General features: G+C 62.4%; 2 protein-coding genes, 2 long non-coding RNA genes and 1 pseudogene across 5 annotated transcripts; 1 reads left to right on the forward strand and 4 right to left on the reverse strand.

The window, feature by feature from the left end:
- Window positions 1-2,121: 2,121 nt before the first annotated feature.
- LOC136302863 (uncharacterized) lies at window positions 2,122-2,531 on the forward strand. Its single transcript, XR_010724148.1, has 3 exons — window positions 2,122-2,189; window positions 2,266-2,327; window positions 2,409-2,531. It is a non-coding gene; the product is annotated as an uncharacterized lncRNA (long non-coding RNA).
- Window positions 2,532-4,427: 1,896 nt separating this feature from the next.
- On the reverse strand, window positions 4,428-8,401 carry LOC136303211 (Fc receptor-like protein 4; annotated as a pseudogene).
- A 7,088-nt stretch (window positions 8,402-15,489) lies between these two features.
- On the reverse strand, window positions 15,490-19,080 carry LOC136302896 (Fc receptor-like protein 4). Its single transcript, XM_066206483.1, has 10 exons — window positions 19,074-19,080; window positions 18,563-18,583; window positions 18,244-18,474; window positions 17,740-18,003; window positions 16,971-17,240; window positions 16,538-16,783; window positions 16,264-16,350; window positions 15,853-15,874; window positions 15,686-15,765; window positions 15,490-15,599 (listed from the first exon to the last, which is right to left on the reverse strand). Exons 1-10 carry the CDS (start codon window positions 19,078-19,080, stop codon window positions 15,490-15,492), a joined length of 1,338 nt encoding a protein of 445 aa, XP_066062580.1.
- Window positions 19,081-20,932: 1,852 nt separating this feature from the next.
- Window positions 20,933-22,168, reverse strand: LOC136303226 (uncharacterized). Of its 2 annotated transcripts, none has more exons than XR_010724182.1 (4): window positions 22,128-22,168; window positions 21,544-21,565; window positions 21,406-21,468; window positions 20,933-21,311 (listed from the first exon to the last, which is right to left on the reverse strand). It is a non-coding gene; the product is annotated as an uncharacterized lncRNA (long non-coding RNA). The 2 variants fall into 2 exon arrangements; XR_010724181.1 differs by having other exon boundaries at window positions 20,933-21,322.
- Window positions 22,169-22,202: 34 nt separating this feature from the next.
- LOC136302897 (Fc receptor-like protein 3) lies at window positions 22,203-24,789 on the reverse strand. Its single transcript, XM_066206484.1, has 8 exons — window positions 24,700-24,789; window positions 24,381-24,549; window positions 23,827-24,081; window positions 23,452-23,730; window positions 22,687-22,956; window positions 22,551-22,597; window positions 22,323-22,508; window positions 22,203-22,214 (listed from the first exon to the last, which is right to left on the reverse strand). Exons 1-8 carry the CDS (start codon window positions 24,787-24,789, stop codon window positions 22,203-22,205), a joined length of 1,308 nt encoding a protein of 435 aa, XP_066062581.1.
- Between the last annotated feature and the right edge of the window lie 2,192 nt (window positions 24,790-26,981).

Consider the following 26,981-nt stretch of genomic DNA (forward strand, 5'->3'; position numbering starts at 1 on the left):
GGGAGCCCCCACAGCCATCCCAGGTCTCCCATCCTTGCTCAACCCTCTGTGTGTTGCCCTGCCTTCCCTGGGCTCTCCCTGCGTCCTCCCATCACCTTCCCTGCTGCCTGCATCCCTCACCAGGTCCCCTCACCCCTCCCCAGCTGCACCTCTCCCTCTCCAAGGCCCTTCCATTGTCCACAGGTCCCACTATCCCTGTCTGGGTCCCCAAAACCTTCCCTGTGGCTCCCTTCAACCCTCTCTATGTGTCTCCTGGCTGAATCTCTCACCCTGCCCTGGGGTCCCTTCCAGCCTTTTCCAAGCCTCTCTCCCATCTCTGGGCCCCCTTCTTCCTCACAGGGATCCCCCCATCCCTCTCTGATCCTCCCCCTCCCTACGTCCTTCACTGCTCCCTGGTGTCCCCCACTCCTCATCCCATGTCCCCAATCCCTCGTGTGTCCACCCGCAGGTGTCCCACTCTAGGGGGGAGTGCAGCCCCCTGGGGGACAGGTGGCACTGGGTGACTGCCTGGTGCTGAGCTGTGCAGTGGCCACAGGGACAGGTCCTCTGTCCTTCACCTGGCACCGGAGGGGCTCAGGGGCACTGCTGGGTGCCAGCCCCCACCTGGAGCTGTGGCACTTTGGGGACTAGGAAAACAGCCACACCAGTGCTGGGCCAGTGATGGGGACAGTGTGGCCAAGAGCCCCACATGGAACCTCACTGTCCTTGGGCTGAGGGTGATCCCACCCACAGCATCCCCAATTCCACACATTCCCATTCCACCCCAACCCCCCACACCATCCCCAACCCACCCCAGGTCACAGCCCCCACCCCTGGCTGTCACAGCCCAGGGGAACTGGGACCGTCTGGCTCCAGGTGTCCCCACCCAGGACATCCAGGCCATGGATCCCTAATGCCGCCTGTCACATGTCCCACTCCCCATCAGGTCACATTCACCCTACTGAGCGTGACTCTCCAGGGGAGTGAGTCGCTTGGCATTGGGGTGATGCCCCCGTTGATTTGCCTCATCAGACCCATCACATCCCACCCACGCCATTCCGTGCCCCCCACGAGGTGACAGCCATTACCACACTTGGACACAGCTGCCCTCATCCCGTCCTCACCTCAGCCTCATCCCATCCTCATCCCTCCCCCCTCATCCATCACATGCCCTCATCCCACAGCACATGATGGCTCCACCCCATGGGGTCACTGTCCTGGCTGAAGGAGACACTCTGTCTCCAGGTGCCACCACACAGACTCCCTCATTCCCCCAGGCCGGGTGCAGCCCCTCCTCCTGGCCTCATCCCTGTCTGTGTCCACACAGTGCCCGTGGCCAATGCCACCATCACCCCCAGTCCCCTGTCACACCAGGTGCACGCAGGTGACCCCGTGACCCTGCGCTGCTCGGTGCAGGTGGGCTCAGCCCCTGTCACCTTCACCTGGCTGCGTGATGGGCAGGAGGTGGCCCAGGGTCCCATCCTGGATCTTGGGAATGTCAGTGTGGGCCATTCGGGCACCTACCAGTGCGTGGCCACCAACCAGCTGGGACAGGACGGGCACCGTGTGTTCCGGGCACTCAGCCCTGAGCTGGCCCTGGAGGTGATCCCTGGCTCACCCTGGGTCACAGGTGAGGTCACATGGGGTCACCGGGGTGTTCAGGATCGCCGAGGTTTAATGTGACCCCAATGTGTCCCCCTCTGTCCCCAGCAGTGGCTGTGAATGTCGGCAGGACCCTCCTGTTCCTGCTCCTGCTCCTGGCTGTCATCGGGGGCTGTCACTGGTGGCACCATTGGGGTGGGTGACAATGGGGGGATGGGGGTCCTGGAGTGAGGGGACGCCCCCAGCGTGGGGGCAGAGACAGGGCAGCACCCAGGGCCCCTGAGCTGGGGGAAACGGAGCCCACAGTGATGTCGGCTGGAGGTCCTGGGGGGTCTGGGGGGAATTTCGATGGTCTTGGTTGGGCTCCAGGGCCATCCCTGGGTAGGCTTTGAGGAACATTGGGGTGGCATTGGGAGCTCCTGGAGGGTTTGGGCAGCTCTTGGAGGGCTGTGCAGGGATTTAAGGAAATCTTTCTGGGGTCCTGTGGGAGTTTGGGGGTCCTGTGGCTGGTTGGACCTGCTGGGGTCCCAGGAAGGTTCAGGGGTCTCGGGGTCTCCATGGTCACCCCCTCTCCTTTTCCTTGCAGCAACCACGAAGCCCCAGGAAAGGTGAGTGGGGGTCTCCAGCAAGGACTCCCCTTTCCCCCTTCCACGGACACTCCTCAGACCCCCCTTATCCCCACAGGACCCCCCCAGAAGAGGGGGAAGTGCTGGGACCCCACATTGATGGCACCGAGTGGGCAGGGAGTGAGTACAGGGGGGGACAGGGACACGTCACCCACCAGTGTCACCGCTCACCCAGGCCCTCACAACCAGTGTCACTCTCAGGGCCTCCCCAAGTGACCCCAGGCCCTGCCCCTCCTCGGGATCCACAAGTGACCAACATGGAGCTGCCGAGACCCTACAAGCGACAGCAGGACCCTGATGACACCTTTGAGGGTGTGCTGTGACACTGGGGACACTGGCAGCACTGGGAGGCATCGATTCCCCTCAGCAGTCCCTTCTTCCTCTTCACTGCACCCCACAGGACTCCTCGTTCCCTCGCCTAGTGCCGGGCTGTCACGTGACCCTTTTCCCTCTTATTGTACCCAAAATTCAGCTTTCTGATTAAACTGCGAGAAACAAGGCTCCTGGCTTCAGGCGGCAGCTGTTTGTGGGAGCACGGCTGTGGCTGCCCAGCTCCGCTGTTTTCTGTGGCTGCTTTGGCTTTTCCTACACTTGAACCCAACAACCCGTGTCCCACCCGAGCCTCGTAGCTCATGCTACAGCTTGGGAGGTTTTGATAAACTTCCTTTGCCACCCTGGGTGTGCCTCCTCCCACCGTTCCAGCCGCCACTCCGAGGGTTCCTGCAGCAGCCCATTTTGCCATCCGGAGCGGCACCGTTCCCAGCTGCCCCCCAGCCCCGTCAGTGAGGGAAGGACGCTTCTCTCTCTCTCCCACCCGCTGAGTCTCCATTAACCATGGAGAGAGAGACAGCCGAGCTGTTGCCACAGCGCCCCCTGCAGCCGCGGGGGAATCATCGCACCCGCCCTGCCCGGCCGGGAGCCACCAGCGCCCCTGCCGGCTGTGCCTGGAACTGCACCGCAGGGGAAGTGCCTGCAGCCCCGAGAGGGCTGGGACTGGGTTTGTGCTTTTGTTTGTTGTTGGTGGCGGTGTTGTTTGTTTGTCTTGTTATAGATATTCTAGTGAAGAACTGTTATTCCTCTTCCCATGTCTTTGCCTGGAAGCCCCTTAACTTCAAAATGATAATACTTTGGAGGGAAGGTGGTCAAATTTTCCATTCCAAGGCAGGTTCCAGCCTGCCTTAGCAGACACCTTTACAGCAGGATACATCTTTTTGGCAGCAGAGGGCAGGTCACAGTTTGCCTTGAGCTGGAGGGATGTCCAGAGCTCTGGAACCGACTGGAAACTCAGACCCACCCTGTGCCATGGACTCACTCATTCTGACAGGCTTGGAAAAGGGGGAGGCTCGGGAACACCCACAGGGCCTTTGAGACATCATCGTGTGCGGAACACAGCAGAGGACATGTTTGAGACAGGGGAGAAGAGAATCCAGAGCCTCCTGAAAGCTGCTTTGGCCATCAGAGCAATGAAGGTCCAGGGCCCTGCCAGGTTCCTCTGGTGGAAGAAACTATCTGGGGGAAGGATCCCGAGTTTTCCCCTTTCAGGGGCTTTCCCTGGAAATTGTTCCTTTCTTGACCCTCAGGGATTCTAAACCTTGTTGCTGTTGGTTTTGTTCTCTCATTGCTCTTTGCAGGAAATTGTTTTCTGTCAGCCCTTTGGGACATTTGCCTTTTGTGCCTCCACTGGCAGGGGGAGGGGCAGCAGCCCCTGGTTCTAGTGTCAGCCCAGAACTGGAGAATCCCATTCCTAAAGCCTGACAGAGCTCAACAAAGAAACACCATTTCTGCCAGTTGAACCAAAAGCTGCAATTTGGGCCAAATAACAGGGAAACGAGTCCATGGGTGTTCTCAGAGTGCTGAGAGGGGGATTGCAGAGCCAGTGGGAGCACAGGGGTACTGGGAGACAGAATGGAAAACACCTGGATCTACTGGGAACAATGGAGAGGCACTGGGAGGGGAAATAGGGAGCCCCTGAGGGTACTGGGAGCACAGTGAGGAGAGAATGGGGAAGTCACTGAGGGCGCTGGGAGCACTTGGATGTGGAATGGGAAGCCAGTTGTGGTAGTGGAAGGAGGGTGGCGAAGCCCTTGGAGATTCTGGGGGCATGGGGAGTTCTGGGTGCCCTGTGCAGCCTCACACGTGACCCCCCCCTTGTGCTCATCTACCTGTGAATGTTGAGCACCCATGGGAGCAGGAGGGGGGACACATGTGTGACTGCCCATGGGTGGGGTCCCCCACTGCCCCCCAGTTCCCCCAGAGCCCCCCAGTGCCCACTGGAGCCCCGAGTGTCACAGCACATTCCCGTAGGTGTCACTGAGTTCCCGCTGTCGCCCATGGGGTCCCCGCAGCTCCGCGTAGGTCACCTGGGGATCCTGGAGCGCGGTGGCACGGGGGGACGCTGCGAGAGACACTGGCTGTGGGATCTGGGTGGGGGTGACACTCTTGGGGGACGTGTCCCTGTGTGTGTGTCCCACCCTGTACTCACCCCCCATCTGCCTGGTGCTCACGATGTGGGTGTACAGCACCTACCCCTCCTCTGGGGGGGCCGGGGGATCCGGGGGGGCCCTGCGGGGATAAAGGGGATGTGTGGGGGGGAATGGGAGGTCTTGGGGTTGGGGTAAAAGGGGACAGTGTGGTTTGAGCCCCCCACTCACCTTTCCTGCTGCTTCCTGGAGGCTAGAAAGGAAAGAGGGGAAAGGTAACTGTGGGATCCCCAAGGCCCCCTCAGAAATCCTGGCACCCTACTGGGCCCTCAGATTCTCCCAGAACCCCTGAGCATCCCTGATGGCCCCCAGAACCCCTGAACCACCCAAGTGCTCTGGACCTCGTGAGTGCCAAGAAGCCAATGCTGGCAAGGAGGGGGATCCTCCAAATTCCCCCAGGATCCCTGAAAGAAGCCCCAACATCCCTGCAAGACCCTCCAACAACACCCAAAATCCTTGAGGACCCTGAGCACTCAGCACTGCCCAAACCAGGAGCTGTGGGTGTCACCCATCACCCCCACATTCCAGGTGGCCTCCCACCTCCCCAGGGCCCCCGTTGCCCCCATTGTCACCCACCCATGTTGTTCCACCGGTGCCAGCCCGCAGCTGCACCCACGAGCAGGACCAGGAACAGGAGGGACACGCCAACCCCTGTGGCCACTGCTGGGGACAGAAGGGACACAGTGGGGTCGCCTGTCATTTTGGGGGTCCTGCAATCCCAATGACCCTATGTGACCCCACCTCTGCTCCAATGTCCACGTGGTGTCACCTCCAGGGCCAGCTCAGCGCTGAGTGCCCGGAACACGCGGTGCCCATCCTGTCCCAGCTGGTTGGTGGCCACGCACTGGTAGGTGCCCGAATGTCCCACACTGACGTTCCCAAGCTCCAGGATGGGACCCCGGGCCACATCCTGCCCGTCGTGCAGCCAGGTGAAGTTGACAGGAGCTGAGCCCACCTGCACTGAGCAGCGCAGGGTCACAGGGTCACCTGCGTGCACCTGGTGTGTCAGGGGACCGGGGGTGATGGTGGCATTGGCCACGGGCACTGCGGGGACACAGAGATGGGTCTGAGGATGGGGGAATGGCTGGCAGCCAGCAAGAGGGACAGGGACACAGGGATGAGAGTTTTCTGGAGGGTGCTGTGGGTGAGGCCACCCCCAGCCTGAGGGTCACACTCACCCAGGATGGTGACATTCAGGGGAACACTCTCAGCCACACTGTCTCCATCACTGACCCGGCACTGGTATTGGCCGCTGACATTGTCCCCAACATGCTGCAGCTCCAGGCAGGGGCCGGTGCCCAGCGGTGTCCCCAAGTCCCCCCGGTGCCAGGTGAAGGACCGGGGACCTGTCCCTGCAGCCACCGCACAGCTCAGCACCAGGCGGTCACCCAGTGCCACCTGTCCCCCGGGGGGCTGCGCTGACACGAACACTCCCGAGAGCGGGACCCCTGCGGGAGGGAGTGAAACCAGGGGACAGTGAGGGACACGGGTGGATTTTTCGAGGGGTAGGGGGGCCCCAGTGAGGAAGAGAGGGCCCAGAGCTCATGGGGGGCTTGGAAAAAAAACCCAAGAAATGGTGGGGAGTTCAGGGAGGGGACAGCTGGAGCGGGCTGAGGGGGCACCACAGGGAGGGTATAGTGGGACCTGGGGACCATGAGGGGAGATCAGAGGGGAGTGGGGATGAACCAGGAATGGGTGAAGGGACCCAGAGAGGGATGGAGGGACATGGAGGGGGACCTGAGCAGTGATGCAAGGACGTGGAAAAATTTCATCAGAAAGATGGGGGTACCCAGGAAGGGCTGGCGCACTTGGCGAGGGAGTTGGGAAAGGATGCATGTCCTCCGACAGGCATGGGGGTCCAAGCAGGAATGGGGGTCCCGAGGCATGGCAGGGGACACGAGGAGGCTGTGGGGGCTCCCCGTGCCCATCCCCGCACTCACTGTGCACCGTGACGCGGAGCAGGGCGCTGCTCTTCTGCACGGCCCCCCCCTCAGAGCGCACCTGGCAGCTGTAATTCCCCGAGTAGGAGACCCCCACGGCGGGCACCAGGAGCTGCGGGGACACCTGCGGGCCCCCGACCAACTGCCCGTCCCGGTAGAAGAGGTGCAGGAGGGGGGCTGGGGGCCACAGGGGGCTGGGAGTGCTGAGGCAGCTGAGATTGAGGGGGGACCCCTCGATGAGCTCGGGGGTCCCTCCAGCACCGGCACCGTGAAGAGCTCTGGGAAGGAGATGAGGGAAGGACTGATTCTGAGTCCCCTGGGATGTGGCTTTGGAGGTTTCAGGATACTGGAATTCCAGCCGTGGGTGCGCTCACCGTGTACTGCCACTGTCACTGGAGATGACGATAATGGCCACAAGCTCTCCAAACCCTCACAGTGGTAGCGGCCACTGTGGTTCTGCTGGAGAGGGGACAGGGACAGCTCGGTCCCCCTGAGGAACATCCCCAGATCCTTCTTGTCCTTGTAAAACTGCACCCTGCTGACCGATATGTCTGGCCTGACCCGGCAGCGCAGTGTCACCGTGTCCCCCTCCAGCACTGTCTGTGTTGGCACCTGCAGCACCAGCCGGTCTGTGGGACAGGAGAGTCCCATTGAACTGAGATGCACCAGACAGGTCCAAGGTGGGCACCCATGGCACCAGGGACATCTGGGAGGAGTCTCCATGGCATGGGAGGATCTCAGGGGCACCAGGAGCAACCCCACGGCACACGTGTAACCATGGGTGTCCCATCACCCTGGGATACAATGGGATGTCCCTGAGTGCAGGGGACAGGCTCTTGCCACATGACAGGTGTGAGGCAATCCTTGTAAGTGAGCCCCCCAGACCTCTCAGGGAAGAACCCATATCATTTAAGATCCCCCCTCACCATTTAAGACCATCATGGGGGAGCTGAGCCCACTGCCGGGTCTGTCACATGTGTAGGTGCCACTCTCAGTGACAACGAAGTTCTCCCAGACCTCCTGCCCCCAGCGCTGCCTGTCCTCGTACCAGGTGGTGGCACCAGCAGTCCCCGAGCCCTCGCAGGTCAGTGTCACCCGGTCCCACAGCAGCGCCGGCCTCCAGGGGGCTCCACCCGGAGCTGGGTGGTCTGGGCACCTGCAGGTGACAGGGGACACCAGCCTGCCAGGGCCACCACGGGGCTAGGGACAGCGGTGTGGGGACATGGCATCTGCCAAGGACTCACCAGCGAGGCCGAAGGTCTGGGCTGGAAGGGAGAAGGGACAGGGGCTGGGTGGTGGTGGCACTGGAGGGACAGCACCATTTGGGAGGACATGGTGTGATGTCTGTCCCCAAACTCTTCCCAAGGGTAACACTGAGGTTTTGCTGAGAGGGACACCTCAGTCACCATGGGCTTAGGCAGGACATGGGGACACTATGGACCCCCCATGCTTGCACAGCTCACCACCGCAATCCTCACAGCACCTGTCCCGACAGCCACACCCCCATGGCCCCACGTCTGTGACCCCTTTCCCCCGGCACCAGTCCCGCTGGCCCGTCTGCATGGTACGTGCGTAACTCTTGTCCCTGTCCCTGCATCCTGGTTCCTTTGTCCCGGCCTTGAGGAGCTCAGGGGACCCCACAGCCCCCCTGTGCCCCCTCCCCATCGGTCTCTGCCTCACCAGGGCCCATCCCCGGGGTGTCAGGCCCGTGCCCGGGGCACTCACCCCACAGGAGCAGCGCCACCTTCCCGGCCATCCCCGTGTCCCCGGCCATGTGCACTGGCTGTCACTCGCTGCTGTGGCCACCGGTCCCCTGGGTGGCGGCTCTTCGGATGAGGAGGAAGGAAGAAAGGTCACACCTCGTCCCCATGAGTAGGTGGCCCTTGGTGGGGGCAGGGTGGGGGATGGGTGGAGACACAGCAGGGACAGGCTAGGGACATTATGGGATGGTCTGGGGGCTCAGTGGGGGATGGTGTTCCCAGGAGTGGGGGGCTCAGGGGATGTGGGAAATTAAGGCAGAGTGTCGAAGATAATGGGGTCCAGGGGAATTGGGGTCTCCATTCCAGGGGGGATTCAGGGATGGGGGTCATCCAAAACATGGTCCCCAGAGATTTCCAGTAATGGGATGTAGGTCCCAGAGTTGGAGGTGCAGAGGGGAAAAATAGAGGACCCTCGGAAAGAGTGGTTATGGAAGAAGAAGCAGCCCATGGGATGGGATAAAGGCAATGGTGGTCCTGTGCAATGGAAGTGCTGCGATGGGGGTCCCAGGGAGCAGAGACCAAGGGAATGGGGGTCCCATGGTTGGGTTCCCAGGGGAATGGGGGTCCCAGGGATGGGCAGTGGCTGGGTGGGCATGGGGGTCTCCGGTCCTGCCCTGGGTGCCTCAGATTTTGGGGTGACTCAGAGCCCAGCACAGCCCCCACAGTGTGCTCATGGCCAGGGGGGCACCCCCGGGTGGAGGCTCTGGGTCTGTGCCCCACACACCCCTGGGCTTTTTCCATCCCCCTATTTCCTGGCTCAATTTCCTTATTTCTTGGATGTATAGTTTCATCTCAATCAATTTGGCATCAGGGAATTGAATCAAATTTAACCTGGCATTTACCATTCTCAGGGCATAGTTGTAACACGTGCCCTGTAAATTTGAGCACCCCAGAAGTCACAAGGTCCCACTGGGGACAGACGTAATGCTGACGGGCCCGCCAGGACCGAGGTGCCCAGGATATGCCACCTCTGGGACAGAAATTCCAAAGGACGTGGCACCCCCAGAACGAGGAACCCCTCGGGACAAGGGCCTGGGACAAGACCCAGGTGTCACCACAGCTTGGAAATGGAGCCCCAGGCAGGAAGGAGCTCCCCAACTCCTCCTCCTTGAAGCCAGTGGCCATCCAAGTGTGGGGCCCAGCCATGGCCCAGCCCCAGTGCACAGGGATGGGCATTGGCCAGCCCTGCTCTGGCCAGCCCCAGGTGGCAGCCACGACCTGAGGCTCCCCCCGCCCCCTTGGCTTTGATTCTGGCAGCTTTAGAGCTGCTGCAAAGGTGACAATTCTGTGGCAGGAAAAGGCCTGGCTGTGCTTTGCTGGGCCCTGCAAGAAGCACAAAAGCCAATGGGAGCCCAAGCAGTGGCTCTGCGAGGGCCTTGGATGGTTTTCAGAGCAGGGCTGGCTGCAAACCCCCCTGCAGGGGCAGCTGTGAGGGAAGCAGTCCGGAAATGCAGCAATTGATCATTTTGTCCCTCTCAGCAAGGGGCTGAGAGAGCCCCAGAAGTTCTGCAGATCCCACACCCATCTGCTCAACAACCTGACCGGGACCCTCCTTCCTGAACAAAACCTCAAGCCCTTTGGAACCTCATGGAAAGAATATTTGGGTTCTGGCTGCAGACACCAGACCAGAGGGAAAAGTGTGGAAATGTTGAGCTGGGGCTCTGCCCACAGTCATGGTGTGGCTCTGGGGAATGACCTTGTATCGATTCCAGGTGTCCCCAAAGCTGCTCCATCCCTGCCCTCCTCACCTGCACAGGGCACGGGGAATGGACAGGGCTCTGCCCCGCCCCTGCCCCGCCCATTCCGGGTGCCCAAAGCTGTGGGGGCGTCACCCTGGCCACGGGCTGTCCCGACACATGGCGACAGTGGCTTGGGACACGCTCTCACAGTCGGTTCATGCGCGCCGTGACAGTCCCGGCACTCGCAGCGCCATGGCAGCTGGGCCCCTTCCCCGTGCTCTGGGAGCACCGTGCCGGTCCCTCCTTTCCGCAGAGCCCAGCCCAGGGTCTCTGCTCCCCTGCCCTGCCAGGGTCTCCCCTCGGCCGTTTCGGGCCCTCCACCCTCGGGGCTCCCCAGGCCCCTGGTTGTTTAGTGGAAGCCAGAACTGGAGAATTCCATTCCTAAAGCCCAACAGGGCTGAACAAACACCACTTGTGCCAGTTTAACCAAAAAGCTGCATTTTGGGCTGAAGTGTATCGAAACCGACCGTGTGCCCTCCTTGCACTGGGAGGGGGAATGTGCCGCCACTGGGACTATGGGAGTACTGGGAAGGGAAAGGGGGAGCCCCTGGGTGTACTGGGAACAATGGGAGGGGGAATGGGGAAGCCGTGGTGGTACTGGGAGATGGAATGGGGAGCACTGGGTGCTCTGTGCACCAGCCCCTTCTCCTGACCACCACCTCAGGCTGGATGGCAACCACAGAAGCCCAGGGTGAGGGGATCCCCGGTGTCCCCCAGTGCCCCCCAGTTTCCTCAGTGTCACGGCACACTCTCGTAGATGTTGGTTACATCTCTACTGGGTTTGCCTACTGCCCAGGGGACTGTTTGGGGGGTATGTGTGTTGATATCTCTTCAATTCCTTCTTTTCTCCTTGGGGATTCTCTATTTGCTCCCAGTCCTCTTCTGACAGCCAGTCACAGGTCTCCTGAAAAAACACACCTTCCCAACCAGCCAACCACAGGCCTTCCCAATCAGCCAATCACAATCTTCTCCACAAGACCCACCTTCCCAACCAGCCAACCACAGACCTTCCCAACTAGCCAATCACAATCATCTCCAGAAGACTCACCTTCCCAACTAGCCAACCACAGCACTTCCCAACAAAACCTGCCTTCCCAACCAGCCAATCACAGGCCCTCTGAACAAGGCCCGCCTTCCCAACCAGCCAACTACAGGCTCACCTGACAAGGCCCACCTTCCCAATCAGTCAGAAGGAGAAGGAAAGGGGAAAAAAGGAAAGAAAGGAAAGGAGAGGAAAAAAAGAGAAAAACAGACCATACTTTCTCCCTGGAAAACAAAAGCAAATAAACAACTCTCCTGTGGTCTGGTGAATCCCATCCCACTGGGTCAGTTCCGCTGGGTTGGTGACTGCCGGGAGTTCCTGTGCCGGGTCCCCGTTCGCCGCAACCCGCTCCCCGCTCGCCGCTACCCACGGCGGCCCCCACGGCTCCTCTGCACCGCCGGGCCGCCCCTGCTGCCAGAGGCACCTGGCCCTGGAAAAGCGCGGTGCGCGGCGCATGGCTGCCTCCGCCAGCGCTGGTTCTGAGTGCTCGGAACCTGCTGATACAAGTGTGGCCACCACTGATCTGACAGCCCTGTGAGAGACCCGGGGATGGATGAGGGACCCGCGGCAGGGATGGGGGGTCTGGGCAGTAATGGGGGACTGCAGGCAGGGCTGGGGGTCCCCAGACGGGGCAGAGTGTCCCCAACCAGGGGACCCGGGGAGGCTGTGGGGGTGAGGCTCACCGTGCACTGTCACTGTCAGTGGCGCCGACTCCTGCAACGCTGATGATACGTCAGAGGACACCCAGCCCCGGCAGCGGTAGCGGCCACTGTGGCTCAGCTGCAGAGGGGACAGGGACAGCTCGGTGCCATTGAGGGACATCCTCACCTCCTCGTCCCCACGGTAGAATCACACCTTGGTGACTGACAGGCCCTGCCGCCATCGGCAGCGCAGTGTCACTGTGTCCCCCGCTACAGCTGCATCTGCACCGGCACCTGTAGCACCAGCCAGTCTGGGGGACACGGGGGTCCTGTCACACCACAGGGGTCCCATTTTCATGGGGACCCACCATTGGGTCACAGCCAGAGCACCAGGGGTCCCCAATTCCACAAACAGGGTCCCCCTGCACTGGAATGCTCTGGGATGTCCCTGTGTGCAGGGGACGAGCTCTGGTCACACCAGGAGGTGACCCATGGAGCAGGGCCCACCCAGAGCCCTCAGGGTCCCACAGGTGCCACGCTGGGGACACCCAAAGCCCCCTCACCATTTGAGACTATCACAGGGGGGCTGAGCCCACTGCCAGGTCTGTAACAGCGGTAGGTGCCAGAATAGGTGACACTGACATTTTCAGGTCCGTTCGGCCCCCAGCTCCGCCCATCCTTGTACCAGGTGGTGGCACTGGCAGTCCCCGAGCCCTGACAGGTCAGTGTCACCCGGTCCCACAGCACCGCCGGCCTCCAGGGGGGCTCCACCAGGAGCTGGGTGGTCTGGGCACCTGCGGGTGACAGAGGACACCAGCCTGCCAGGGCCACCACGGGGCTGGGGACAGCAGGGTGGGGACATGGCATCCCCTGAGGACTCACCAGGGAGGCCGAGGGTCTGGGCTGGAAGGGAGAAGGGACAGGGCTGGGTGGGGTGGCCCCATGGAGACAGGTATGGGGGCACAGGGTGTGGGGGCTGTCCCTGAACTGTCCCCATGGGGACACTGGTGTGGCATAGATGTCTTGGAGATCGGGGAACTGCAGCCACCCCATCTCAGGCAGGACATGGGGACACTAAGGACACCCCAGACATGGGGACCTCGTGCTGGCACAGGTCACCTCCCCAGTCCCACAGCCTCGGTCCCCATGGTCCATCTGCATGGTGCTTGTCCCCTTGTCCCTGTCCCTGCATCCCTGTTTCCCCGTCGCTGTCCTCACAGGTGCACCAGCCCCATAATTCCTCTCCCCACATTCTGGCCCCTCCAGTCCTGTCCCCCTTCTCCTGTCCCCATTGCCAGCCCATGACCCTGGTCACCCCATGCACTGGCTCTGCTGGCCTTGGGGACCTCAGGGGACCCCACAGCCCCCCTGTGCCCCCTCCCCACTGGTCTCTGCCCCACCAGGGCCCATCCCCGGGGTGTCAGGCCCGTGCCCGGGTCACTCACCCCACAGGAGCAGCGCCACCTTCCCGGCCATCTCCGTGTCCCCGGCCATCCAGGCTGGCTGTCACTCGCTGCTGTGGCCACCGGTCCCCTGGGTGGTGGCTCTTCCAAAGAATGGGGAAGGAAGTGACATCAGGCCGCGTCCCCAACATGGCTGTGGCCTTTGCTGGTGGCAGAGTGACCACAGGCTGTGGGCAGGGTGGGGACAAAGCTGGGTGGCACAAGGTGGGACAGGGGGTTCTCAGGAGTGGGGGGCTCAGGGGGTTTGGGGAACCAGGGATGGGCATCCAGGGCAATGGGACTCCTGAGGAGGGGGAGTCACTCAGGAGAGGGGTGCCATGGGAATGGGGGATCTCAGGGCTCGGGGGACTCAGTGCAGGGAGTCCCAGGAGAGCGTGGGCTCCAGGGATTTGGGGTGATGGGATGGGTGTGCCAGGGATGGAGTGCAGGGGGAAGGGAGGGTCCTGTGGGAATGAGGGGTCCTGAGAGAATCCAGGTCCTGGGGGAAGGGGCATTGTAGGGGATGGAATTTGTGGAGAGGATTCCTTGGGAATGGGGCTCCGGGGCCATGGAGATCCTGGGGAATGGCAATCCTGAGATGGGGCTGCACGGGAGAGGGGGCCATAAGGAATGAGGACCCCATGGTTTAGTTCCGAGGGGAACGGGGGACCCAGTGATGGGCAGTGACTGTCTCACAGGGGGTCGGGTTCTCTCCTGGGGGGCACAGCCATAGGGTCCTGTCTTGGGGGATGGCAGCTCCAGGAGGGTTCCAGACTCCTCCATTCTCACTCGTCCCCTGCAGGATGTGAGCCGGCAAGAGCAGCTTGGGAATGGAGCCCCAGGGGGAAGGAGCTCCCCAGCTCCTCCTCCTTGAAGCCAGAGGCCATCCAAGTGCGGGGCCCAGCCATGGCCCAGCCCCAGTGCACAGGGATGGGCATTGGCCAGCCCTGCTCTGGCCAGCCCCAGGTGGCAGCCACGACCTGAGGCTCCCCCCGCCCCCTTGGCTTTGATTCTGGCAGCTTTCGAGCTGCTGCAAAGGTGACAATTCTGTGGCAGGAAAAGGCCTGGCTGTGGTTTGCTGGGCCCTGCAAGAAGCACAAAAGCCAATGGGAGCCCAAGCAGTGGCTCTGCGAGGGCCTTGGATGGTTTTCAGAGCAGGGCTGGCTGCAAACCCCCCTGCAGGGGCAGCTGTGAGGGAAGCAGTCCGGAAATGCAGCAATTGATCATTTTGTCCCTCTCAGCAAGGGGCTGAGAGAGCCCCAGAAGTTCTGCAAATCCCACACCCATCTGCTCAACATCCTGACCGGGACCCTCCTTCCTGAACAAAACCTGCAGCCCTTTGGAACCTCATGGAAAGAATATTTGGGTTCTGGCTGCAGCCACCAGACCAGAGGGAAAAGTGTGGAAATGTTGAGCCGGGGCTCTGCCCACAGTCATGGTGTGGCTCTTGGGAATGACCTTGTATCGATTCCAGGTGTCCACAAAGCTGCTCCATCCCTGCCCTCCTCACCTGCACAGGGCACGGGGAATGGACAGGGCTCTGCCCCGCCCCTGCCCCGCCCATTCCGAGTGCCCAAAGCTGTGGGGGCGTCACCCTGGCCAAGGGCTATCCCGACACATGGCGACAGTGGCTTGGGACACGCTCTCACAGTCGGTTCATGCGCGCCGTGACAGTCCCGGCACTCGCAGCGCCATGGCAGCTGGGCCCCTTCCCCGTGCTCTGGGACCACCGTGCCGGTCCCTCCTTTCCGCAGAGCCCAGCCCAGGGTCTCCGCTCCCCCGCCCTGCCGGGGTCTCCCCTCGGCCGTTTCGGGCCCTCCACCCTCGGGGCTCCCCAGGCCCCTGGTTGTTTAGTGGAAGCCAGAACTGGAGAATTCCATTCCTAAAGCCCAAGAGGGCTGAACAAACACCACTTGTGCCAGTTTAACCAAAAAGCTGCATTTTGGGCTGAAGTGTATCGAAACCGACCGTGTGCCCTCCTTGCACTGGGAGAGGGAATGTGCCGCCACTGGGACTATGGGAGTACTGGGAAGGGAAAGGGGGAGCCCCTGGGTGTACTGGAACAATGGGAGGGGGAATGGGGAAGCCGTGGTGGTACTGGGAGATGGAATGGGGAGCACTGGGTGCTCTGTGCACCAGCCCCTTCTCCTGACCACCACCTCAGGCTGGATGGCAACCACAGAAGCCCAGGGTGAGGGGATCCCCGGTGTCCCCCGGTGCCCCCCAGTTTCCTCAGTGTCACGGCACACTCTCGTAGATGTTGCTGGTATCCTGTGGTCGTCCATGGGGTCCTGGCAGCTCTGCATAGGTCACCGTGGTGTCCTTGGGCGGGGCAGCACTGGGGAGCCCTGTGAGAGACACTGGCTGGGGGGACCCGGCTGGGGGTGACCCCAGCGGGTGACGTGTCCCTGTATTTCCCTGTCCCCGTACTCACCCCCTGCCCGCTCGGTTTTCACAACGTGGGTGTACAGAACCTCCTCCTCCTCCAGGGGGGCCAGGGGCTGTGGATGTGCCCTGTGGGGATGGAGGAGTTTTGGGAGCACATGGAGGGTTCAGGGTGTGAGAGTAGAAGAGGGGTTGTGAATGGAGCCCCCCACTCACCTTTCCTGCTTCTTCCTGGTGGCTGCAAAGGAGAGGGAAGGGGTGACTGTGGGATCCCCAGGGCCCTGACCACCCATGGGAATCCTGAACCACCTCCAGACCCTCAATTCCCACAGGACCTCTGAGCATCTCTAGAGCCCCTCAGAACCCCTGAACCGGTGCCCTGAGTACCCAGAACCCCAAGCGCAGCAGGGAGGGAGACCCTCAAAAATCCCCCAGGACCCCAAAAGAAAACCCAACATTGCTGTGTGACCCTCCCACACCTGCCGAAATCGCCCAGGACACTCAGCCAAGGACACTGGGGGCTCAGCACAACCCAAGTCAGGAGCTGTGGGTACCACCCTATCACCCCTTCAGTCTGGGGGCTTCCTACCCCTCTCGGGGAACCCCGTCCCCCCCATGGTCACCCACCAATGCGGTGCCACCAGTGCCAGGCCATGATGACACCCAGGAGCAGGACCAGGAACAACAGGGAACCACTGACCCCTGCAGCCACTGCTGGGGACAAAGGGGAACACAGAGGGGTCACCCATCACCCCAGGGGTCCTGCAACCATTGTGACCTCAGGTGACCCCTCCTGTTTCCTGTTCCCTTTCTGTCACTGCCAGAGAGAGAGTGGGGGAAAACTGAGGTCACCGATAACCCGGGGGTGTCAGAACACCAGGGTGACCCCCTGTGAGCCCACCTGTGACCCAGGGTGTGCCAGGGGTCACCTCCAAGGCCAGCTCGGGGCTGAGTGCCCGAAACACGCGGTGCCCGTCCTGTCCCAGCTGATTGGTGGCCATGCACTGGTAGGTGCCCGACTGTCCCACATTGATGTCCCCAAGCTCCAGGACGGGACCCTGGGCCACCTCCTGGCCGTTGTGCAGCCAGGTGAAGGTGACAGGGGCTGAGCCCACCTGCACCGAGCAGCACAGGGTCACGGGGTCACCTGCGTGCACCTGGTGTGACAGGGGACCGGGGGTGATGGTGGCATTGGCCACGGGCACTGTGGGGACACAGACAGGGTGAGGGTGGGGGGAGGGGCTGGCAGCCAGCAAGAGGGACAGGGACATGGGGATGAGTTTCCTGGAGCATGCTGTGGGTGAGGCCACCCCCAGCCCGAGGGTCACACTCACCAAGGACGGTGACATTCAGGGGGACACTCTCGGCCGTGCTGTCCCCATCACTGACCCGGCACTGGTATTGGCCGCTGTCATTGTCCCCAACATGGCGCAGCTCCAGGCGGGGGCCAATGCCCAGCGGTGTCCCAGAGCCCCCACGGTGCCAGGTGAAGGACCGGGGACCTGTCCCCATGGCCACTGCACAGCTCAGCACCAGGCGGTCCCCCAGTGCCACCTGTCCCCCGCGGGGCCGCACTGACACGGACACCCCCGAGACGGGGACCCCTGCGGGGAGACACAGGTAAGATGATCTTGCCATGATGGGTGGAGGACACAAGACGGGAAGGAGGGGGGATTGGAGGGGAGCACAGAGGACCCCAGGGAGAAGTGGACCCTGAGAGGTGCGTTGGGATCTGGTGACCATGGAGTGACCCCATGGAAAGGTGGAGAGAGCCGGGCAGGGATGGGGGACTACACAAGAGACTGAGGAGACTCAGGGAATGATGTGGGGTTTGGAGAGGGGTGGGTGGACCCAGGGACGGAAGTGCAACCAGAGGGTTGAGCAGGGACCTTGGAAGGGGTGTGGGATGCCAGGGAGGGGTGGGGGGACAGAGAGAGGGATGAGGGATCTGGAGAGGGAATCAGGCAGTCATGGGGGAACAAGGAGGCACTTGGGAAATTTTGGGTGATCCAGGGAGGAGTGAAGGGAAGGATGAAGGATGCAGGTAGAGGGGGGAAACCCTCGGAGGATGTCAGGGTTGCCTGTCCCCATTCCTGCACTCACTGCGCACTGTCACTGTCACCAGCTGTGACTGCATCCACTCTGGCATTACAGCCCCCACCCAGCCCCTGCAGCGGTAGCGGCCGCTATGGTGCAGCTGCAGGGGGAACAGGGACAGCTCGGTCCTGTCATGGGGCCCTCCCAGATCCTTCCCTTCATGGAAGAAGTGCACACTGGTGAGCGATTTGTCCTGGTAGCTCCGGCAGTGCAGTGTCACCCTGTCCCCCTCCAGCAGCGGCCGCGCCGGCACCTGCAGCACCAGCCAGTCTGGGGGACAGAGGGGTCCTGTCACACCGGGGGCATCTGAAGAGTCCTGATGACACTGGGGGGGATCAGGGGCCACCCATTGCAAGGGAAGAGTCCCCTCAGACTGGGATGCTCTGGGATGTCCCCATGTGCAGGGGACGGGCTCTGGTCACACCAGGAGGTGACCCATAGAGCAGAGCCCACCCAGAGCCCTCGGGGACTGTGCAGGTGCCAGGCTGGAGACCCTGAAACCCCCCTCACTATTTAAGACTCTAACGGGGGGGCTGCGCCCACTGCCGGGTCTGTCACACTCGTAGCTGCCACTCTCGGTGACAGTGAAGTGTCCGGATCTCTGCTGTCCCCAGCGCTGCCCATCCTTGTACCAGGTGGTGGCACCGGCAGTCCCTGAGCCCTGGCAGGTCAGTGTCACCTGGTCCCACAGCACTGCTGGTGTCCAGGGAGGCTCCACCAGGATCTCAGTGGTCTGGGCACCTGTGGGTGACAGGGGACACCAGCCTGCCAGGGCCACCATGGGTCTGGGGACAGTGGGGTGGAGACATGGCATCTGCCGAGGACTCACCAGCGAGGCCGAGGGTCTGGGCTGGAAGGGAGAAGGGACAAGGGCTGGATGGGGGGGGGCCCTGCAGGGACAGCAGCACCTGGGGAATCCGGTGCGGTGTCTCACTGCAGACTGTCCCCAAAGGAACACTGGTGTAGCACAGAGGTGTTGAGGTAAGACACACCTCAGTCACCCTGGGCTGAGGCAGGACATGGGGACACTGTGGACACCCCATGCTCATCCAGGACACCACCACCATCCTCACAGCTCCTGTCTCAAGGGCCACATCGTCATTGCCCTGTGCCCATGATCCCATTCTAATGGCACCTGTCTTCATGCCCCATCCCCATGGCATGTGACCCTTGTCCCTGTCCCTGCATCCCTGTTCCCCTGTCCATGCCTTGGGGACCTCAGGGGACCCCGCAGCCCCCCTGTGCCCCCTCCCCACCGGTCTCTGCCCCACCAGGGCCCATCCTCGGGGTGTCAGGCCCGTGCCCGGGGCACTCACCCCACAGGAGCAGCGTCACCTTACCGTCCATCCCCGTGTTCCCTGCCATCCAGGCTGGCTGTCACTCGCTGCTGTGGCCACCGGTCCCCTGGGTGGCGGCTCTTTGGACAAAGGGGAAGGAAACGAGTTCACATCTCGTCCCCACGTGTAGGTGGCCCTTGGTGGGGGCAGGGTGGGGGAACAGGCTGTGGGCAGGCTGGGGACACTGAGGGACATGTGGGTGATGGTTGGACGTGGTGGGGACACGGTGGGGACCCGGTAGGGCCACGGTGTTGCCAAAATTTGAAGGCTGGGAGCTATAGGAAGCCAAGTATAGGTCTCCTGGGGGAATCAAGGTCCCCAGGCTGTGGGGTCCTCTGAGGTCCCCAGTGGAGGTCCCAGGGGCTGGAATTCCCAGGATGGGGGTCCTTGGGAATGGAGGTCCTGAGGAATGGCACTCCCGGGATGGGGGACCCAGGGAGGGGGGGGCAGAAGGAATGGGGGCTCCCATGGTTGGGTTGGCAGGGAAATGGGGCTCCCAGGGATGGGCAGTGGCTGGCTGGGCCCGTGGGTTGCAGCTCCTTCCCTGGCTGCCTCAAATTTTGGGGTGACCCACGGCCCAGAGCTGCCCCCCTGGTGTGCTCGTGGTTTGCTGGGGGTCACCACAGGTGGATTCTGAGGGGCTCTGGGTCTGTGTTCCCCTGCCCCCAAGGAGCATTTTTCCTCTCCTCATTTCCATATTCTTCCTTTTATCCCTCAATTTCACAGCCCCCCAGTTCATGCCTTGATAAACCCTGGGGAGCTCCTGAGCCGGTACCAGGTGCAGGGGAACCCGGGGAGGGGAAAAGGAGGTGTGTGGGCTGGAGGGGAGGTGGGGGGTTTGGGGGCTGGGAGTGTCCGGCTGTGTCTCCCCACACTTTCACTTTCTCTCTCCCGCAGCAGAAGGAAGAGGCCGTTTGTGCTGAGTCAGGGAGGGGCGGGTTCTGTCCTCGTGGGACACATCCAGGGGGTCCTGTCCCTGTTCAGGGATGTCCCTGTTCTGTGGGTGACACATCCTGGGGGTGGCACATCCCAGCCGGTGGCGTCCTGTCCTGGGAGAAGGGCAGGGAGGGCTCAGTCCGCGAGCTCCGTCACGGCCGAAATGGACTCGACTTGGGGAAATGAATTGAATTTATCATTCCTCAGTTCAGAGCTGAAAAAGGAGAAGTGAAACACCTTCCCCTCTCGGGAACTGCTCCAGCGGGGGCTTCCCGGCCCTGGCAGCGCGATGGCAGCCGCGACGTGCGACAGTGACCCGAGGCCGGGACTCGGCTCCCGCCGTGCCGGGGGCTCCTCCCCGGGCTCCCGGGTCCCCTCGGCCCTCCCGGCACCTCCGTCCCGGCGCCCCCCGCCCGCCCCGGGGCCGCGCCCGGCGGAGGCTCCGCGGCAGCTCCGGGGCTCAGACGCCGCTCGGGGAGCGCCGGGTGCGGGGCTTTGGGCACCGGGGGGCTCCGGGGGGCACCGGGCAGGGCTGGGGCTGGGGCGGGCTTTGGGGTTGGATTTGGGGACACCTCCGGCTGCCCTCAGCTCTGTCCCGGGGCTCCAGCTCGGCCCGAGGGGTTCGGCAGCTGCGGGATCGGTGCCCGTGGCCACGGGGCGGCACCGCCGCAGGACCCCGAGCCCTTGGCCGGTGTCACCGAGAGGGGACAAACAGGGAGCGGCAGCTCCTTCCCCTGAGCGGGGCAGCTGCGACGGAACCAGTCCGGAAATGCCCCAATTGATCATTTTGTCCCTGTCCTCAAGGGACTGAGGGAGTCCCAAAAATCCTGCAAATCCCACACGGATCTGCTCAACAACCTGACCGGGACCCTCCTCCATTCGAGCTGACTGGGCACAGCTGAACAAACAAAAACCATTTCTCCCGGTTTAATCAAAATGCTGCGTTTTGGGTGCAATGGGAGGGACAAGGGTCCTGTGCCCCCCGGCACTGGGGGAGGGAGTGGGGAGTCCCTGGGGGTACTGGGAGCACTGGGAGCACTGGGACGGGGAGCTCTGGGCAGCTCCACATGGGACCCCCCACTCGTGGCCCCCACCCAGGCACGGTGGGCACCCATGGGAGCCGGGTGTGGGAGGGGGCGACACACTGGGGGTGCCCTTGTGCAGGGACCGGCAATGCCCCCAGTGCCCCCAGTGTCACAGCACGTTCTCATAGATGTCACTGGGGTCCTGCTGTCCTGCGTGGGTTCCCAGCAGCTCCACATTGGTCACTGGTGGATCCAGAGGTGGGGCAGGGCGCAGGGATACCTGTGGGTGCCCTGAGAGTGACACTGGTTGTGTGAGGACCTGGGTGGAGGGTGACACCCGTGGGTGACGTTTCCTTGTGTCCCCCTGTACTCACCCCCTGCCCTCTCGGTGCTCACGATGTGGGGGTCCAGCACTGCCACCTCCACTGGGTGGGGTCCTGTGGGGATAAGGGGGATCTGAGGGGTGTCTGGGGAGGGGGAAAGGGGAGTCCTGGCTGGAGCCCTCCACTCACCTGTCCTGGGGCTTCCTGGCGGCTGCAAGGAAAAAAGGAGGGGGTGACCGTGGGGAGCTCGGGACCCCTGAACCTTCCTGGGACCTCGGCAGCCCCAACCACGCATAGGACACCCAAATCCCCACTGGAGCCCTGATTCCCACTAGCCCCCTGAGTCCCCTAGGCCACTACAAGCACCCCTGGAACCCCCCAGAACTTCTACACCACCTCAGTGCCCCAAATTCCCCCAGCGTCCCGCACCTTCTGAGCCCCAGAATCCCAAGATCAGCAGGGAGGGTCACCCCCCAAACTCCCACGGGACCCCAGAAAGATCACCCAACGTCCCTGCACGGCTCTCCAAGAGTTCTCCAAACCCACCAGAAGCTCCCAATGCCATTCCAATGTCCCTCAAAGCCCACCCAAAAATGGCCCTGGAGCCCAACCAAGACCCTCCAAATTTACCCCACAACCCTCAGCAACCCAGCCGAGGTCACTGTGGGCTCAGTTTCCCCCAGCTCAGGGGCCCTGGGTGCTGCCCTGTCTCTGCCCCCACTCTGGGGGCTTCCCCTCACTCCAGGACCCCCATCGCCCCCACTGTCACCCACCCCGGCGGTGCCAGCAGTGACAGCCCCCGATGACAGCCAGGAGCAGGAGCAGGAACAGGAGGGTCCTGCCGACATTCACAGCCACTGCTGGGGACAGAGTGGGACACATTGGGGTCACCTTGAACTCAGGGGATCCTGAACACCCCGGTGACCCCTTGTGAGCCCACCTGTGACCCAGGGTGAGCCAGGGGTCACCTCCAGGGCCAGCTCAGGGCTGAGTGCCCGGAACACGCGGTGCCCGTCCTGTCCCAGCTGGTTGGTGGCCACGCACTGGTAGGTGCCCGAATGTCCCACACTGACGTCCCCAAGCTCCAGGACGGGACCCCGGGCCGCCTCCTGGCCATTGTGCAGCCAGGTGAAGGTGACAGGGGCTGAGCCCACCTGCACCGAGCAGCGCAGGGTCACGGGGTCACCTGCTTGCACCTGGTGTGACAGGGGACCGGGGGTGATGGTGGCATTGGCCACGGGCACTGTGGGGACACAGACAGGGCTGGCACCTCGGGAGGTGGGATGGGAGTGCTGTGGATTGGGTCAGCCCCAGCCCGAGGGTCCCACTTACCCAGGATGGTGACATTCAGGGGGACACTCTTGGCCACGCTGTCCCCATCACTGACCCGGCACTGGTATTGGCCACTGTCATTGTCCCCAACATGCTGCAGCTCCAGGCGGGGGCCAGTGCCCAGCGGTGTCCCCAAGTCCCCCCGGTGCCAGGTGAAGGACAGGGGACCTGTCCCTGCAGCCACTGCACAGCTCAGCACCAGGCGGTCCCCCAGTGCCACCTGTCCCCCGGGGGGCTGCGCCCACAGGGACACCCCTGAGACAGGGACCCCTGCAGGAGGGAGTGAAACCAGGGGACAGTGAGGGACATGGGAGGGGCATTTTCAAGGGGCAGGAGGACCCCAGTGAGGAAGAGTGGGCCCAGAGCTGATGGGGGGCATGAAATAAAACCCCAAGGGATGATGGGGGGTTCAGGGAGAGGACAGCTGGAGCGGGCTGAGGGGGCACCACAGGGAGGGTATGGTGGGACCTGGGGACCAGGAGGGGAGATCAGAGATGGGTGGGGTTGTACCAGGAATGGGTGAAGAGACCCAGTGAGGAATGGAGGGACATGGAGGGGAACCTGAGCAGTGATGCGAGGACATGGAAAAAATTCAGAGGAAAGATGGGGGTACCCAGGAAGGGCTGGGGCACTTGGCGAGGGACGTGGGAAAGGATGAATGACCTCCGACAGGCATGGGGGGTCCAAGCAGGAATGGGGGTCCCGAGGCATGGCAGGGGACACGAAGAGGCTGTGGGGGCTCCCTGTGCCCATCCCCACACTCACTGTGCACCGTGACGCAGAGCCGGGCGCTGCTCTTCTGCACGGCCCCCCCCTCGGAGCGCACATGGCAGCTGTAATTCCCCGAGTCAGTGACCCCCACGGCGGGCACCAGGAGCTGCGGGGACACCTGCGGGCCCCGCACCAACTGCCCGTCCCGGTAGAAGAGGTGCAGGAGGGGGGCTGGGGGCCGCAGGGGGCTGGGGGTGCTGAAACAGCTGAGATTGAGGGGGGACCCCTCGATGAGCTCGGGGGGACCCTCCAGCACCGGCACCGTGAAGAGCTCTGGGAAGGAGATGAGGGGAGGACTGACTCTGAGTCCCCTGGGATGTGGCTGTGGGGGTGTCAGGATATTGGGGTTCCAGCCGTGGGAGTGCTCACCGTGCACTGTCACTGTCACTGGAGATGACGATAATGGCCAGAAGCGCACCGAGCCCGCACAGTGGTAGCGGCCACTGTGGTTTGGCTGCAGAGGAGACAGGGACAGCTCGGCCCCCCTGAAGTACTCCCCCAGATCCTTCCCGTCCTGGTAAAATCGCACCCTGCTGACCGATGTGTCCTGCCTGACCCGGCAGCGCAGTTTGACCTCGTCGCCCTCCAGCAGTGTCTGTGTTGGCACCTGCAGCACCAGCTGGTCTGTGGGACAGGAGAGTCCCATCACACTGAGAGGCTGGAGACAGGTCAGAGGAGGGTGCCCATGGCACCGCAGACATCTGGGCGGAGTCTCCATTGCACGGGAGGATCCCAGGAACACCAGGAGACGCTCCGTGGCACAGGTGTAACCAAGGGGGCCCCATCACACTGGGATGCACTGGGATGACCCTCAGTGCAGTGCCCACGGGCTCTTGCACCCGAGGGGTGTGAGGACACCCACGGAGTGGAGCCCACCCAGACCTATCCAGAGGCCACTGTGAGCATTTCAGATCCCCTCTCACCACTTAGGACTGTGACGGGGGGGCTGAGCCCACTGCCGTGTCTCTGACACTTGTAAGTGCCGCTCTTGGTGACAGTGAAGCGGTTCCAACTGTTCTGCACCCAGCGCTGCCCGTCCTTGTACCAGGTGGTGTCACCGGCGGTCCCCAAGCCCTGGCAGGTCAGTGTCACCTGGTCCCACAGCACCGCCGGCCTCCAGGGGGGCTCCACCAGGAGCTGGGTGGTCTGGGCACCTGCGGGTGACAGGGGACACCAGCCTGCCAGGGCCAGCACGGGGCTGGGGACAGCGGGGTGGGGACATGGCATCCCCTGAGGACTCACCAGCGAGGCCGACGGTCTGGGCTGGAAGGGAGAAGGGAAGGGATCAGGGCGGTGGTGGCTCTGCAGGGACAGCACCATTTGGGGGGACATGGTGTGATGTGTCCCCAAACTCTCCCCAAGGGTAGCACCGGTGTAGCACAGAGGTTTTGCTGACAGGGACACCTCAGTCACCCTGTGCTGAGGCAGGACATGGGGTCACTGTGGACCCCCCATGCTTGCACAGGTCACCGCCGTCATCCTCACAGCACCTGTCCCTACAGCCACACCCCCATGGCCCCACGTCTGTGACCCCTTTCCCCCGGCACCAGTCCCGCTGGCCCATCTGCATGGTACGGGCATGACCCTTGTCCCTGTCCCTGCATCCCTGTTCCTTGGTCCCTGCCTTGGGGACCACAGGGGACCCCGCAGCCCCCCCGTGCCCCCTCCCCACCGGTCTCTGCCTCACCAGGGCCCATCCCTGGGGTGTCAGGCCCGTGCCCGGGGCACTCACCCCACAGGAGCAGCGCCACCTTCCCGGCCATCCCCGTGTCCCCGGCCATGTGCACTGGCTGTCTCTCACTGCTGTGGCCACCGGTCCCCTGGGTGGCGGCTCTTCGGATGAAGAGGAAGGAAGAAAGGTCACACCTCGTCCCCACGAGTAGGTGGCCCTTGGTGGGGACAGGGTGGGGGATGGGTGGAGACACAGCAGGGGACAGGCTGGGGACATTATGGGATAGTCTGGGGGCTCAGTGGGGGATGGTGTTCCCAGGAGTGGGGGCTCAGGGGATGTGGGGAACCAAGGGTGGGTGTCCAGGAGAATGGGGGTCCAGGGGAATTGGGGTCTCCATGTCTCAGGGGATTCACGGATGGGGGTCCTGCAGGAAAATTTTTCCCCAGGGGTTTTTGGTCATGGAATATGGGTCCCAGGGTTGGGGGTCCAGGGGAGAAAAGGGGACCCTTGGAAATTTGGGTTCTATGGGAACAAGCAGCCCATGGGATGGGATCAAGGCAATGGTGGTCCTGGGCAATGGGAGTCCTGGGATGGGGGTCCCAGGGAGCAGAGACCAAGGGAATGGGGGTGACATGGTTGGGTTCCCAGGGGAATGGGGGTCCCAGGGATGGGCAGTGGCTGGGTGGGCACGGGGGTCTCCGGTCCTGCCCTGGGTGCCTCAGATTTTGGGGTGACTCAGAGCCCAGCACAGCCCCCACAGTGTGCTCATGGCCAGGGGGGCACCCCAGGGTGGAGGCTCTGGGTCTGTGCCCCACACACCCCTGGGCTTTTCCCATCCCCCCATTTCCTGGCTCAGCCATCCCAGGGAACACCTGAGCAGGTAACGGTGGGGGAATCCCAGGAAGGGGCCAAGGGGGCTGGGGGGTGCAGGCAGTGTTTGGGGGCTGTGGGGGATGAAAGATTTTCACTTTCTCTTTCCTGCAGCAGAAGGAAGAGGCCGTTTATGCTGAGCTGAGGCCGTGGGTTCTGTCCTGGGGGGCACATCCAGAGGGGTCCTGCCCTGAGGGAAAAGGGCTCCTCTGCTGTGGTGACACCTGGGTCGTGTCCCAGGGTCTTGTCCCAGAGGGTTCCTCGTTCTGGGGGTGCCACATCCTTGGGGATTCCTGTCCCAGAGGTGGCACATTCTGGGGACCTCTTTCCTGGGGGGCCCTGAGCATTCCTGCTGTCCCCAGTGGGTCCCTGTGACACCTGGGCTGCCCAAACCTAAGGGGCCACCAGATATAACCTTGCCCTGATGATGGTAAATGCCCGGCGAAATTTGGTCGAATTCCCTGATGCCCAATTGGCTGAGACAAAATTATACAACCATGAAATAAAGTCAAAAATATTTTCCCAAATCACATTTTTTCCCAATAAAAAATAAACTCAGCAAAAATCAAGCTAACAATGTAGAAAATGGTCTGGTTGATAGAATCCTTTTAATCATTGCCCTCCCAACTAGTCACTGACAATAAAAACACAAACAAATCCCACAAAAATGAGACTTTCTGGTTCCCTTTAGGAGCCCATTGGTTCATCCCACAGCAGCGTTTCCTTGTGCATAACACAGAGCGTGGAATCTCCCTGAGTGTCCAGCAGGTCCATGGGATTGTTCCCGGCCTGCTGGGCAGCAACCCAGCCCACAGGGAAGGCTTTGGTTGGGCCACATTTAGAAACTCTTCCCATTTTCCTCCTTCCCACCCTGAAACTTGATTTACTTCCCATGGCTTCTGCTCCCAACAGGGGAGAAACTCTGTCCATCCTTGGAACAGAGCACAGGAATCTGTGGAAATGCCCGTGTGTCCCTCAGGGT

Source organism: Chamaea fasciata, unplaced genomic scaffold (genome assembly GCF_029207755.1).
Source record: "Chamaea fasciata isolate MVZ Bird 193981 ecotype frontalis unplaced genomic scaffold, bChaFas1.0.hap1 SCAF_31, whole genome shotgun sequence".
NCBI classification, from domain to species: Eukaryota; Metazoa; Chordata; class Aves; order Passeriformes; family Sylviidae; genus Chamaea; species Chamaea fasciata.

Bases quoted from the DNA above. Each gene is read 5' to 3' on its own strand.
- LOC136302896 (XM_066206483.1), bottom strand. The intron at 16,784-16,970 runs GTGAGTGTGACC...AGGTGCACGCAG, and splicing joins CCTGAATGTCACCGTCCTTG to GTGACCCCGTGACCCTGTGC. The intron at 15,600-15,685 runs GTGAGTACGGGG...TGTCTCTCACAG, and splicing joins GAAAACCGAGCGGGCAGGGG to GGCTCCCCAGTGCTGCCCCG.
- LOC136302897 (XM_066206484.1), bottom strand. From the start codon at position 24,789: ATGTCCCCCCAAATGGTGCTGTCCCTGCAGAGCCACCACCGCCCTGAT. The intron at 24,550-24,699 runs GTGAGTCCTCAG...CTGTGGGACCAG, and splicing joins CCAGACCGTCGGCCTCGCTG to GTGACACTGACCTGCCAGGG. The intron at 22,509-22,550 runs GTGCAAGCAGGT...TGCTCGGTGCAG, and splicing joins CCGGTCCCCTGTCACACCAG to GTGGGCTCAGCCCCTGTCAC.